Source organism: Aethalodelphis obliquidens, unplaced genomic scaffold (genome assembly GCF_003676395.1).
Source record: "Aethalodelphis obliquidens isolate GAN/ISIS:26980383/991018 unplaced genomic scaffold, ASM367639v1 scaffold12, whole genome shotgun sequence".
Classification (NCBI taxonomy): domain Eukaryota; kingdom Metazoa; phylum Chordata; class Mammalia; order Artiodactyla; family Delphinidae; genus Aethalodelphis; species Aethalodelphis obliquidens.
In genome coordinates, this window is record NW_020837956.1 from 21,095,879 (window position 1) to 21,108,845 (window position 12,967).

At 50.4% G+C, this 12,967-nt stretch overlaps 1 protein-coding gene across 1 annotated transcript in view; it reads right to left on the reverse strand.

Annotated features, from left to right (window-relative positions):
* Positions 1-6,771: 6,771 nt before the first annotated feature.
* Positions 6,772-12,967, reverse strand: part of TOGARAM2 (TOG array regulator of axonemal microtubules 2) — a 39,804-nt gene continuing 33,608 nt past the window's right edge. Inside the window, 3 exon segments of the mRNA XM_027113485.1 lie at positions 6,772-7,050; positions 7,052-7,335; positions 11,286-11,372. Coding sequence (XP_026969286.1) covers positions 6,991-7,050; positions 7,052-7,335; positions 11,286-11,372 — 431 coding nt within the window. The 3' untranslated portion in view covers positions 6,772-6,990.

Consider the following 12,967-nt stretch of genomic DNA (forward strand, 5'->3'; position numbering starts at 1 on the left):
GCTTCCAGGTGAAAGCTTCTGGCAGGAGCAGACAAAGCCTCATTCTGGAGACGCCTCTGAGGCTTCACTGTCAGTGTCCCAAAGTGGTAAAAACCAGTGGATGAGACAGAAGGGAAATGCAGACCCTGGGAAACAGATTGCCTTCGTGAAAATTACTTATCTAGCTTTTCTTTCTCCTTTGGAAGGGGACAGGATTGGCTGTGTTTACAAAACCTGGTGACATTCTAAAGCTTTTATTTAGATAACAGCTTCTGACATCAGCCACAGAGGTGCTGGATCACTTTCTGGATGTAAAAATTCTCAAGGAGAACCCAAAGTGATGCTAATTAATGCTAATTAAGTGATGCTAATGTCAACCCACAGAGAGGTAATTATAAAGCTGTGATTAAAACAAAACAAAACCTTCAAATGTTAGAGCCTTCTTCACTGAAACACCAGGTAGTAGGATACAGAGACGCCATAATGCCTCCCTGAGTAAGCCCCAGTAACAATACGGACAAAACTGGACCCCCTGAATGGTCCCTGACTCAGAAACGCCCACCTAGTGAGCAACCTGTATGCACAGTGATGCTGCCCTGCCTGCCTGCCCAGGGGACTCCTGAAGCCCAGCTGGGAACAGGCAGTTGGGACACTGCTTCTGCAACCGGCCTGATCTCCAGCAGATCAGACTCCCAGGCCCCAAGAACGCCGTTGCCTGTCTCCCTCCCTCCTCCAGTCTCCATCCCTCTTCCCCAAGCAAATGTTTCCATCAAACACATTTGGGAAATATTGGCTTCGGGACGCTGACTCTCAAGTGTGCGCTAGCCTGGAAACCTAACAGCCACTAAGAGCACTGGGACGATGCCCCAGGCTCTTGACCTTGAGGGTGTATAAGAATGGCTGAGGGCTCTCATTCAGTAGGTCTGGAGTACGACCTAGGGGTCTGCACTTTAACAAGCACCACAGGTGCTGCTGTTGCCAGCAGTCCGCGATCCACACTGCGTCTACACCTTTCTCCAGGCCAACAGCTCCACTGATCATGGCATACCTGAAACCTCCCCCTTTTTCTGTTCCTCTACCTGCCCTTGAGTCTCTGCAGAACACGAGTGACTGTGGCTGACTCCCTGGCTATAGCAAGCTCTATAAAGAATAGAGTCTTTGCATTTCTCATTTGGTTGGTCTTCATTTATTTGCACAAATCCTATCCCACCAAAGGCCACGGTTGGATGGCCAGGTGTCTGCAGCAAGCCCTGGTGATAAGAGCAGATGCAGCAGACCCTCTCTGCCCTGAAGGTTTTAGGGCAGAACTCTGGGGCCAGACTAACTCCAAGAGACCATGGGATTTTAACTGGTCTTCTCAAGGGGCTCAGACTGACCCAAGGGGAGGTCAATATCTGGCAGCCATAGAGTACCCTGGAGCATGCCAGGCGCTTTGGAGTCAAACAGCCCTGAGTGCAGGTCCATGCTCAGCCACTCCTTAGCTGTGTCCCAAGGCCTGGCCCCCAAATTGTGGTCCCTGCCAGACCAGTGGCATGGACATCCCCTGGGGGCTTATTGGAAACAAAGGATCTCGGGCCCCACCCAGACCATCTGAATCAGAGTCTGCACTTGAACAAGAGTCCCAGTGATTCCCAGGCGTTGGCTGAGGTAGCTTATTAAGCATCTCTGAGGCTCAGTTTCCTCAGCAGGAAATGGGAGAAATATCTTTCTAACGAGATGTTGAGAAGAATGACGACCAGGAACATGGCAGACACTCCGTTGAGAGGCTGACCCCTCCTCCGGTCTTCCCTCCTCGGGGCGCCTTTTCCTCCCTCCATTACCAGGAGACGGAAGACGATCCCCCTTTCCATCAGTATTTCTCCTTTCTTTTCCTATTGGCAGGACCAAATTATAATATAAGGAAAATGCTTTCAGCAAGAAAGTGCTCGGAGATCCTCCCAGCCATTCTGCCCCCAGCTGAGAGTCAGAAGAGGCTTGGAGGGGAGGGAACAAGCCTGCAGGGAGAAGAGCTTCCAGATTTCTCCTGGGGTAGGGGGTGGGGATGCTGAGGGTAGCTGTGAGGGACGTGTCAAGTAAGGAGAAGGGGGAAGGCAACTGGAGAGGTGACAGGCTCCAGGGGCAAGAGCAGCCCTAGCTTCCCAGCAGAGAGGGCAGACCATGCTCCGTCCTCTGAAACAAGCCCGGCCAAGTTAACAGTGGGTCTCAGGCTCCGCAGGTCTCCAAGGTAACATCCACTCCTCCAACTCCAAGGGCTGCAGAGCCCGCAAGACCCTGGTCCTAGCTGAGCCTAGACCTGGATCCTAAAGCAATGTCTCCAGAAACATAATGGCCAATATTCGTCAGGCGTTTCCTGTGCTCATGGCCTCGTGTTAAGTATTTACAAGAATTATCTCATTAATCGTCACAACAGCCCAGTTAAGGTGGGCAATATTGTCATCCTCCTCCCACCCACTTACCACATATACCACACACACACACACACACACACACACACACACACACACACACACACTGGATTGATAAGGGAAGATCAGAGAGGTTGACAAGTGTCTCCAAGGCCACACACCAGGAGCAACAGTGCCTGCACTCGAGTCCAGCCTCTCTGACTCCAGTGCCTGGCCTCAGTCAGCCTCTGTCCCCAGCCCAGGACACCCCAGGGCTGCCAGTTGGGAAAAGCTGGCAGGCCAGGCACCCACAGGGCCAAAGCCACTGCCACTTTCTACACCTTTGATTTACTGTGGTTTCAGAATTTGGCCACCCATTAGAATCACTTGCAGAGAAAAGAAAAAAGAGAAGAGAGAAAAGAAATGGATCAAGAAGATGTGAGATACACACACACACACACACACACATACACACACACACACACACACACACCCCAGAATACTATTTAGTCATAAGAAAGAAGGAAACCCTGTCATCTGTAACAACTTGGATGAAACGAGTTCATTTTGCAAAGTGAAATAAGTCAGACAGAGAGAGACAAATACTGTATGATTTCACTTATACGTGGAATCTAAAAAAGCTGAATTCGGAGAAACAGACAGTGGAGTGGTGGTTACCAGGGGTTGGGGAGGTGGGGGCCAGGGGTGGGGACTATGGGGGGACATGGATCAAAGTGTACAAACTTCCAGTCAAAAGGCTGATAAATTCTGGGAATCTACTGTGCAGCAGGGTGATTATAGCTAACAGTTTTGTATTATACATGTGAATGTGGCCAAGAGAGTAAATCTGAGAGATTCTCAACACAGAAAAGAAATCGCAATTATGTGACCAGATGGAGACTTGAGCTAAGGCTATGGCGGCCATCGTTCTGCAATATGTAAGCGTATCAAACAATACATTGTGAAGCCGAGGGTAGTCATCAGTTAGAGCCATTAAACTATAACCTGCTTAATAAATAATAACTATAAGCTGCCTACGCTGATCAAGCTCGCTGTAATTGTTTTCACAAAAACTTGCACGTCCTCCTAGCATTACATAACCTAAACAATAACACGTTTGCCCAAGTTGTTTTCCAGGAGCTTGGAGTCAGCTGTTGCCCAGCTCAGGCCAGTTAAGACTGGTTGGGACAACTGACCCTCCAACTGTGCCTGCGTTAAGTGTCATGACCTTTTGAAGTGAGAGGGCCAAAAACTTCACCCTCAGAACATGCTAAGGCCACCATTTTCTGAACATGTGTCCCATGAAGAAGCACGTAGCCTAGTTGCACCTGCACAGAACGCAACCTTTTTCTTACCTCACCTTTTTTCTTATCTCCAATCACCTTTCCCCACACTCCCCACGCCTCAGAACCCCCCTGCTTCTTTATCCTACAAATATCCCAGCCCCTCACCTTCTGGGGAAGCAGATCTGAAACGTTCTTCCAGCTCCTCGCTTGGCTGCCTTAGAAACCCTTTCTCTGCTGCAGACCTCAGCACCTCAGCGTTTAGCTTCCTGCACGCCAAGCAAATGAATCTGGTTGGGTAACAACTGCACACCTTAAACTTACACAGCGTTATATGTCAATTATACCTCAATAAAGCCTGAAGGAAACAAAGGAAAGGAAAGGAAAGAAAGAAAAGAAAAGAAGAAAAGACAGCCGTCTGGGCCCTACCCCATACCCATGGAACAAAAATCCCCGGGGATGGGCCCAGGTGTCAGCATTTTTAAAAATCTCATTGGACGATTCCGAAGTACAATGAGAATGGAGAAACATTTCTCCACTCAGGAGGCAAGGAATGAAGCAGGGAAGAGAGAATAAGATAAGAAGTGGGGCCTGTAAAACAATTTTCCTAAAATCTCAACAATTCCCAAGCAAGGAATTCCTAAGCAGTTACATGTTCTCAGACAAGACTTTGGTTCTTGATTCTCACAATGGAGAGAGAGAAAGAGAGAGAGAGAGAGAAAAAAAAGCTCTTCCATAGCTCGATGCTATATTCCCACCCCAAGAGCACCTTGGGTAAGTAGAGCTCCTGGCTACACGCACAGCCAGCCAAGCAAAGAATGAGGTGGGCTCTGCTCAAACCCGCCGTGGCTCTCAGGACAATCTTCATTTCCCATTAGGTCTCAGTCCTGCAGGCACTCCCAACAGGCCCAGGTTACTAATAAGCTGTCTTCCCTTTGTTTTAAAAGTAATGATGTGGGAAACTTTTGAGACAAAATTTCCACCCAGCCTCCCCACTGAGATTGTGCCAGGGGTGTTGCCCTCAGAGCCCAGCTGCCCAGAGACTAGATTAAAACCTGAAGTAGTGAAGGGAAAAGAACCATGCAATGATTTATTCTTTGCTTTTCAGCTGTTTTCAGTTATTTTAAACACCCACCTGTGAGGATGGGTACAGAGCACAGGAGTTGGGAAGCTTCCGGTTTGAAGACAGAAGGCAGGACCCGAATGCAGGCAGACAGGGCAACGTCTTTGAGCTTAATTTCTGCCTTCAAAATCCTTGGGCTCCTACAGTTCTAAAAAATCCTGAAATATTCTGATAGGCTCTAGGATCTTGACCAGCAGAAAATGTCAGTCTCAAACTGAAGAAGTCTGCTCAGACTCCAAGCAAACTCAATTAATTAAATTGTGTAAAAGTTTAATTTCAGCCTCTTGGGCATCTTTGATGTTTGCCCGGTCAGTCAGAATCAACAAAGGGCATGGTGGTGCCGGGGAAGTCCCTGCTAAGGTCACAAAGAGGTGAGAAGCCGCTAAGGCTGTGGCTGAAATTACCCAGCACACTTAAGCTGCCTATTAAAAGCCCAAGTCCCAGGATGACTGTACCACGCCCAGGCTCACCCCAGGGCATTCGTGGCAAGGGGGGCGAGCGGGGGCAGCCTAGTTACACCTGGCAACATTGCATGAGCTGATCAGAAGATTCCCAGCCTGCTCTGCCCCACACTCTCAGGAGGGGCTCAGAACAGAGAAGTGGACCGATGTTGTACCTCGGGGTGGGTGACAGTGGAGAGAGGTCCACTGGTGGGCCTGGCAGAAAACTTGCTGGCATGAAGCTGGGCCTCAGGGCCTGGCCATCTGGATCTGCCCCAGACTGCTGCTGTGGGTCTGGCTCCTGGGTTGGAACTGGGATGCTGCCCCTTCAGCCTTCACCTTACCCATGTGTTTGAGGTCACGATCTGAGCTCTAGTTCTTTCTGGTCACACTGTTGTCAGCCGGCCACTGCCCCCAGGCAAGGCAGAGACACTCCTCCTGTGTCTAGAGCCCCAGCCCTTGGCATCCATCCCCCTCTCACTGCCAGGACCCCATTTCCCATTCCTCTCGTTGCTCCATCAGTGGCTCCACCTTCTTCGTGTTCTGGTCCAGCCTGCGTCCAACACACCTCTCCAGGTCCACGATCCCATCCGGCCCAGCTGGAGTAACCTGTGTGGTTTCAGAGCTCCCGCATGACATCTGCACACCATGGTGCTTTGTGCTTCACCCAGTCCTTTTGTTTACGGTATTTCAAATGTGAATCATCCTCCAGTCCTCTTCAGAACTAGCCAGGAAGCCACCTTCCAGAGAAGGCTGTCAGTAACGCCAATGTCAAACTCTCCTTGCCTTTAGATCCTGTTAGAATGTTCCCATAGGACATAGGACATAGGATGCTGCACTGAAGATTTTGTAACGCAGAAGCAGGATGTCCCCCAGAGATGCTTATGTTCACCCCAAATCAGGCTTATGACAAATGGGCTGGATTTGAATGGCCAACTCAGGGTCTCTGGGTTCAGGAGGGCTTTTCCAGCTGCGCACAGATAGGAGCCCCAAAATGGTCTGCAACATGGGGATCTGTGCTATACTTTTCTCCCTCATTCTTCATCTCAGTAGCATCAGCAGCTGGTTTTGCTGTTGTCGTGTTTTGTTTTCTTTTTTAATTTTTTTATGTGTACAATATTATATTTTGACTTCTGTATACATTGCAGTGAGCTTACCACCAAAGGTTTAGTTTCTATTCATCACCATGCTGTTAATTCCCTTTCCCCTATTTGCTCTCGCCCCACCATGCCCCTTCCTCTATGGTAGCTGCTACGCTGTTCTCTGTATTTGTTTGCATCTGTTTGGTTTGTTCTTTTTCTTTGTTTTTTGCTTTCGTTCTTTTATATTCCACATATGGGTGAAATCTTATGGTATTTGTCTTTCTCCATTTGATTTATTTCACTTAGCATAATACCCTCAAGTTTCATCCATGTTGTCACAAGATTTCATCTTTTTTATGGCTTATAGTATTCCTGTGTGTGTGTGTGTGTGTGTGTGTGTGTGTGTGTGTGCGTGCGCGCATGCACTGCATCCCCTTTATCCATTCATCCAAAAATGGGCACATAGGTTGTTTCCATATCATGTTTTGTTTTCTTTGTCGTAAACCTAGCTACTAGAAAATTCTGTGGGGGTAAAAAAGTACAAGATAATAAAACCTTAGAAAAATAAGTAATTATTTTATTTCTACCTCAAAATACACTATGTACATCTGGAACTCTATGGGGAAGTAGACCAGGAGATTATTCCATCATAAAAATAAAATAAGATAAAAATAACGATTGCTCATTCTAGATCTGTCTTTAATCCAGATGAAAGGGGCGTGAGCTGCCAGTTGTCTTGCTGTCAGGTGCCCTCCCCCCGCGCCCCGTCAGTGACCTTGGGGCTGTCTCACAGGGATTCCGGGTCTAAGAGCTCCTGGAGCGTTTTGAGGACTTGCTTTGGCTGGCTGGCGGCCAAGTCCTGCAGCCAGGAGCCCATCTGCCCCTGGAGGCTCCTGCACAGCCGGCAGACGGCCGTGCAGACGCTCCCACCGCGCCCGGGCAGGATGCCGTTCCCGAACATGTTATTCAAGAAGTACCAGAGGACCGGAAGTACGTGGCACTCCACGGCCTGGGGCTTTCGGGGGTAAACTGAGGCCACCAACACTGTCAGGCAGAAAAGAGGGAGAGTCACTTGAGTCAAGCACTCTCTCTCTCTCCCACTGCCTTCTCTGGGGACACCAACTCTGTCCCCCAAAAGGCAGGCAACCCAGCAGGGCCCACTAATCCATTAGACGCACTACCTAGGGCTCATAATACACTTAGGGGCCCATGGAAATATTTTAAATTCTTTTAAAATCAGAAGAAAAAAGTCTGAAGCTATCCAGCCTGATTTCTATTTGTGTTCCTACCAACCAGTCATAAAGTACACTTTTAAACATTTTTTTTACAGAGGAAGGGGTATGCGAAGGTGAAAGGGCTCAGGGCATATGACAGTATAACTGGTCCCTGAGGCCCAGGGCGAAGGAAAGAGGCAGACGCATCTGGATTGCTATCCTGCCTCTGTTATTTACTAGCTGTGTGAGCTTGAGAAAGCCACCCAACCTTTCTGAGCCTGTTGCCTGATCTGTAAAGTAAGGATAATAATTCTGAACCAAACTCCTAAGACTGTTAGAGATTAGATAATACGTGTAGGCGAAGTGCCTATGCAAGTAGGCATGTGACAAAGAGTAACTTGGTCCTAGTAGTGCTTTAATCTGCATTACCACCTAGGAGAGTCCACACAGCGAAAACTTGTACTAGGAAGAAAGGTCGAGACTCTCAAATGAAGCATTCTGGAAGATAGAACAGCCAGTGGGAGATAAAACCAGCACGGCCTCCCCAGTTCCGATGCCACACCTCACGATAAGCCCAGCAGTGACGCAGGAGGCACGAACGTGCTTTGGAAACCATCAGGCTCTGCACAGACCCTTCATTCCAGTGAAGAACGCCCCAAATCTGGTTACCCCAGGCCCCCTGCCTTCTCGAGACCCCAGAAAACCCAGAGACAGGCTAAAACCTGCCAGCAGGCTCTCCGTCACACAGTAATTGCAGGGCTGCCTCCAACGTCAAGGCCTCATCAAGGGGTACCCCAAGCCGCTTCAGAGGGGCTGCTCTGGCCCGCAGCCTTGGCCGTGTCACCCTACGTGCGTTCGTGCGAATACTTGCTTGACAATCAGCATCCCGCCTATCATCCCGCCAAAGGATAAGTCCTGGTGAAGGCAAACGACGCTTAGAGAAGCACTTGATTTATTCATGGGACAGAGAAGTTGGAAAGTTCCCTGAGCTGAGACACACCCGGGAAACTAACACTGCCGGAGCCTGAGTCCAGGGCTCAGGGCTATGCGTCTGTGGCGCCATTTCACTCTCACCCGAGAGGCAGGACACTCGTCTGTTTCACGGCGGAGGAAACCAACACTCAGGGGTCGAGGAGCTGGCCCCGGATGCCACAGCTAACAAGAGCAGGGGACAGAGGCCAAGCCTTCCTTGACTCTAAAGCCCACGCTCTTCCCACCTCTTGCTGCCCCAAACCTCTTGGAGTTCCACGTTTTAGAGGCTGGTCTGGAGTTTTGTTTTATTTTTAGAGAAACCCCCAATTTGTTCTTCCTTCATCAACTTCATCCAACCCACCAGGATATTTTGCAGCGGGAGCCCTGTAGGGTCCCTCTGATTTCAGACCCAGCCTGGGACAGTGGGGAACCGGAGAGGATGGCCCGGGCCCCCCTCAGCTCAGCCTGACTCTCTCACTGTGCCATCTCCCATGAAATGTGTACCTTGACTCTCTGGCCGTACCCTCAAGATTCCTGCACCCCACACTGGGGGCCTCCCCGGGGGCTCCCGGTGACACAGAGCCCTCCAAAGTCAAGGTGGTCCTCATTCCTGGGAAGGCAGGACTGCACCCAGTGAGCCATGCCAGCTGCGCCAACTTCATAAAATGGGGCCAAGAGGTGAGAGTTATGTTACCTGTGCTGGAAAAAGGCTAAGAAGGGAGGGCACAGTTAACCCTAAAGCCACCTGGTCAGCCCCAAGGGTGGTGGGAGGGTGGGAGGGGCAAGGGGAGGTGGAAGGGGGGCAGCCAGAGGGAACAGAAAGAAAACTAGTCATCCGATTAACCACCTGTACTGAACAACTCTAACTCAAAGGTTTCCTAAACCTCCACTGAATCTCTGCTGCAACCGGAGGTGAAAACTATCGCAGGAGCCAGGCCCAGGCAGGGCTCCCCTGACCCCACCAAATGGTGAGGGGTTCACCTGCCCCTAACCTGCCACACCTCCCCCACTCCTCCTTCCTGGCACCTCACCCCTGGACCCTCTCCTCCTGCAGCGAGGCATCTACACCCCGGCCCCAGGAAGCTCACGTCCACCCTTAGACCACATTCACCTGCCTGCGGGGAGCAGGTGGCTCAGGAGCTGGTAGGGGGACATCACGAGGAAAAACCCATTAAAATCGAGCTTAAAAGACAGCTGAAGTAATTAGCAAAAGATTTACTCCTGCGTTAAGCTGTGCTATTATGAGTCCACGCCTTGCGTCAATTGAAATTTTCTTCCCTGTTCCTGGCTGACACAGAGTTAATAGAACTATGTAGAAACTCTTGTTTTTGAGATCTCTTGGATATAGTAGGGTAATATGTACAGTAAATGAATACCCACTCGCCTCTGGGGCCCATAAATTACCTGTACAAGGACAGGTAATCAGAGAATGCTGATTTTGAGTAGCAGAAAAGAGTTCCTTGTCTGATACCCAACGTGGTCTCAGTTACGTGACCCCATTCTCACCCCAAGGCACCCACAGCCTGGCACTGCAGCTGCATCGTAGCCCCCATCAGATGGCCTCACTCGCGCCATCTGTTTGGAGCAGGTCTGGCACCTGGACTGGAAGTAAGGGGCCACTCCAGGGACACGGGGAAGACTGAACCAGGGCGCAGAGGCAAGGCCAGGAGCAAGAGATGGGACGGCGGAGGAGTGGGAATGACGCCCTTGGGCAGGCGACATGCACCGAGTTCAGCCCCGGAGAGCTCAATGCTGGGAGGCCCTGGCTGGGCCAGCGACTGAGGCTGGCACGCGAAACTCAGGCCGGAGGGTCAGGGAGAAGGGAGACAGAGGAGGCGATGCCAGACCAAGTGGGCACCGCCCCGGTGGAGGAAGGAGAGTGAGAAGGGCTTTGCCCGTGGGCAGGCAACAGGGAGAGGATGGGAGGTCTGCCCCTGCAACGTGCTGGCGCCCAGAGGCCAAGGCAGGGGCCACCCAAGGAACGGCAGCACCATACAGAGGTTGAGGGCTTGGCTCTGCAGCCCAGCTCCCGGAGACAAATCCTGGATTACTAGTCAAGGGACCTTAAACTTCCTTAGCTCCGTGTTTCTTATTTCTACAAAAGGGACAACCATGGAACCCACACCCTCCTTCTGCGGTTGTTATGAGGAGTAAATGACCCAGTGCATATCACTGGGGGTGAATAAAAGGGGCAGAGGCTAGAAGGCCAGGCAGTGACCTGTGGGGCACTCCGGGGACCCTGGACGCCATCCTGGAGACTGCTTGGGAGCCACGCAAGGATGTAAGCTGGGGGTGGCATGATCCATGTGGATCTTAGGGGGGCCCTTGGGAGTCTAGAGAACAGATTGGGTCCTCCTGCCTCCTTCCTAGGTGGGACCCTCCTAGTATGGGGGAGGAGGCTTTTGGCAAGTTCAGTAACCTGTTAAGTAACCTGCCCAAGGTCAGAGCGACAGAGCTGCTGCTGACCCAGCCAGGCACCCATGAGGTGGTGTTGACCCAGAGAGGTGGATTTTTCTGATTCACACAAAGGTACCCTGTGGGGCTAGTGGAAGCCCCATCTGCAAAGAGGAAGAAATGCATAATAGTTTCTTTAAAACTATTTTGGCTGTGTACAGACCTGCCTCATTTTGACCCAAAACAAAGATTGTCTCCGGCAATGTGGGAATTATTTTTTAAAGCAGATTATCAACTTTTTTAAAATGGTCTGTGGGGATTAGTTGATGATTTTTGGTCTAAGATAAGTAGGTGGTTCAACTACATGCCAGGAGAGAAGAAGAACAGAGATGGGCTGGGAGGCTAGATGCTCACCGGACAGACGTTCTGTGACATCAAGCACTGCGCGGCCACTCAGGAAACGCACCCGCCCAGCAAACGCTCGTAGGAGGCCAAGGGTGTCTGGGAGAGATGGAGAATGTCAGTGGCCATGATGCTGTGGCCCGAGCGAAGGCACCAACTGTTCCGGGCTAGGTACCCGCAGCACCTACATAGGGAAGAGCCGCTTTGGGAAGCTGAATTAATTTTTCCAGGTTATGATGGGGCCACTTTAAAAAGTGAATGTACATGGGGTGTTTGGGGAACAGTGATAGTTACACTATCACAGGCCCCATTTACTCCCATAGATCCATAGATATTGTCTGTGCTTCCTCAAAACGGCTGTGAGCTTTGGGGCAAAGGAGGTAGGTAGATCGATAGACCGATCGATACGTAGATATAGATGATTGATGACAGGTGCACGATTGATAGATGAGATAGAAATAGCTAAGTAGTCGAGAGGTAGGTAGACAGACAAGTAGGTGATAGATATAGATAATAGGTAGATGATAGATGGAGTATTATATACGAGAGCTGTAGATGATAGATAACAGATAGGTGAATGATATATAGAGATAGATGGATGAATAGATGTAGATGTGGATATAGAGATACAGTTTTAGGGGAAACTGAGGCACTGAGCCACGATTATACCAAAGGTCAGTAAAGGGCTAGGATCGGAGTTCAGAAATCACGGCTCTCCTCAAAGCCCGAACTTGGGCTCTAACCAAGAGAATGTACCCACTACCAGATGGTCGGTTATTTCCACGTTGAAAATTTACTGATACCCTCTAAATAATAAGCATGGAGCTGAGAACTAAATAAGACCTGGTCTTTCTGCTCCTCGGCCCCCTCAAGAGACTCCTTGGCGGAGGAGACAGACACTTGAACGTGAACTCTAACGCGGTGGGAGGCTCCATGCTCATGTAAGCAAGAGCCTGGGGTTCTGGAGCTAGGGTGACCAACACGTCTCAGTCTGCCCAGGACCTTCCCCAGTTTAGCACCGAAAGCCCCACATCCCTGGTAAACCCTGATGGCTGGTCACCTTGTCGGGAGCAGAAGCCCCTGGCTGGCTCTGGTAGGGTCAGAGGAGGGAATGTGCAGGTTAGGGGTGGGGGGAGCGCATATGATCTCTCAGTAGTTTATTTATAACCTCCCAGCACCCCTACAGCGAGCACTCCAGCCACACTGCCCCAGGAGCCCAGGTCCCCTGCTACCCAGCCACACCCATGGGTGAAGGCTGCAGCCCCGAGCTCTTCTCCACTGGGATCTTAAAGGAGTGTTTATTAGAGATGAACCACTAATGGTGAAACCCCAGCAAATGGGCTGGGAGATGTTTGGGGATAAAGAGGCTCTCTGACGTTCTTTGATTGTTATTTCTAAAGTCAACTCCAGCCGGATCCCACAGCTACCGAGTTTAGAAGCTGCTCCTTCTTCCCCGTTCCAGCTGACGTCTCCTGGTTTCCCAAACTATTAAGCTTGAAGTCCTGCATCCCTCACAAAAGACGGACGAGCAAGGTGAGGAAAGTGACTCTTCACCTAAGAAAGGGATGCTAACCTAGAAAATCAACAAGGCAGGACCCATCTCCTTTTACCCCTGGATTTCCTCTCCATGACCCCTGGAGGCACCCAGCATCCCCAGCTCCCAACATCTGCAACCACAGCAGGCACAGCAGAAT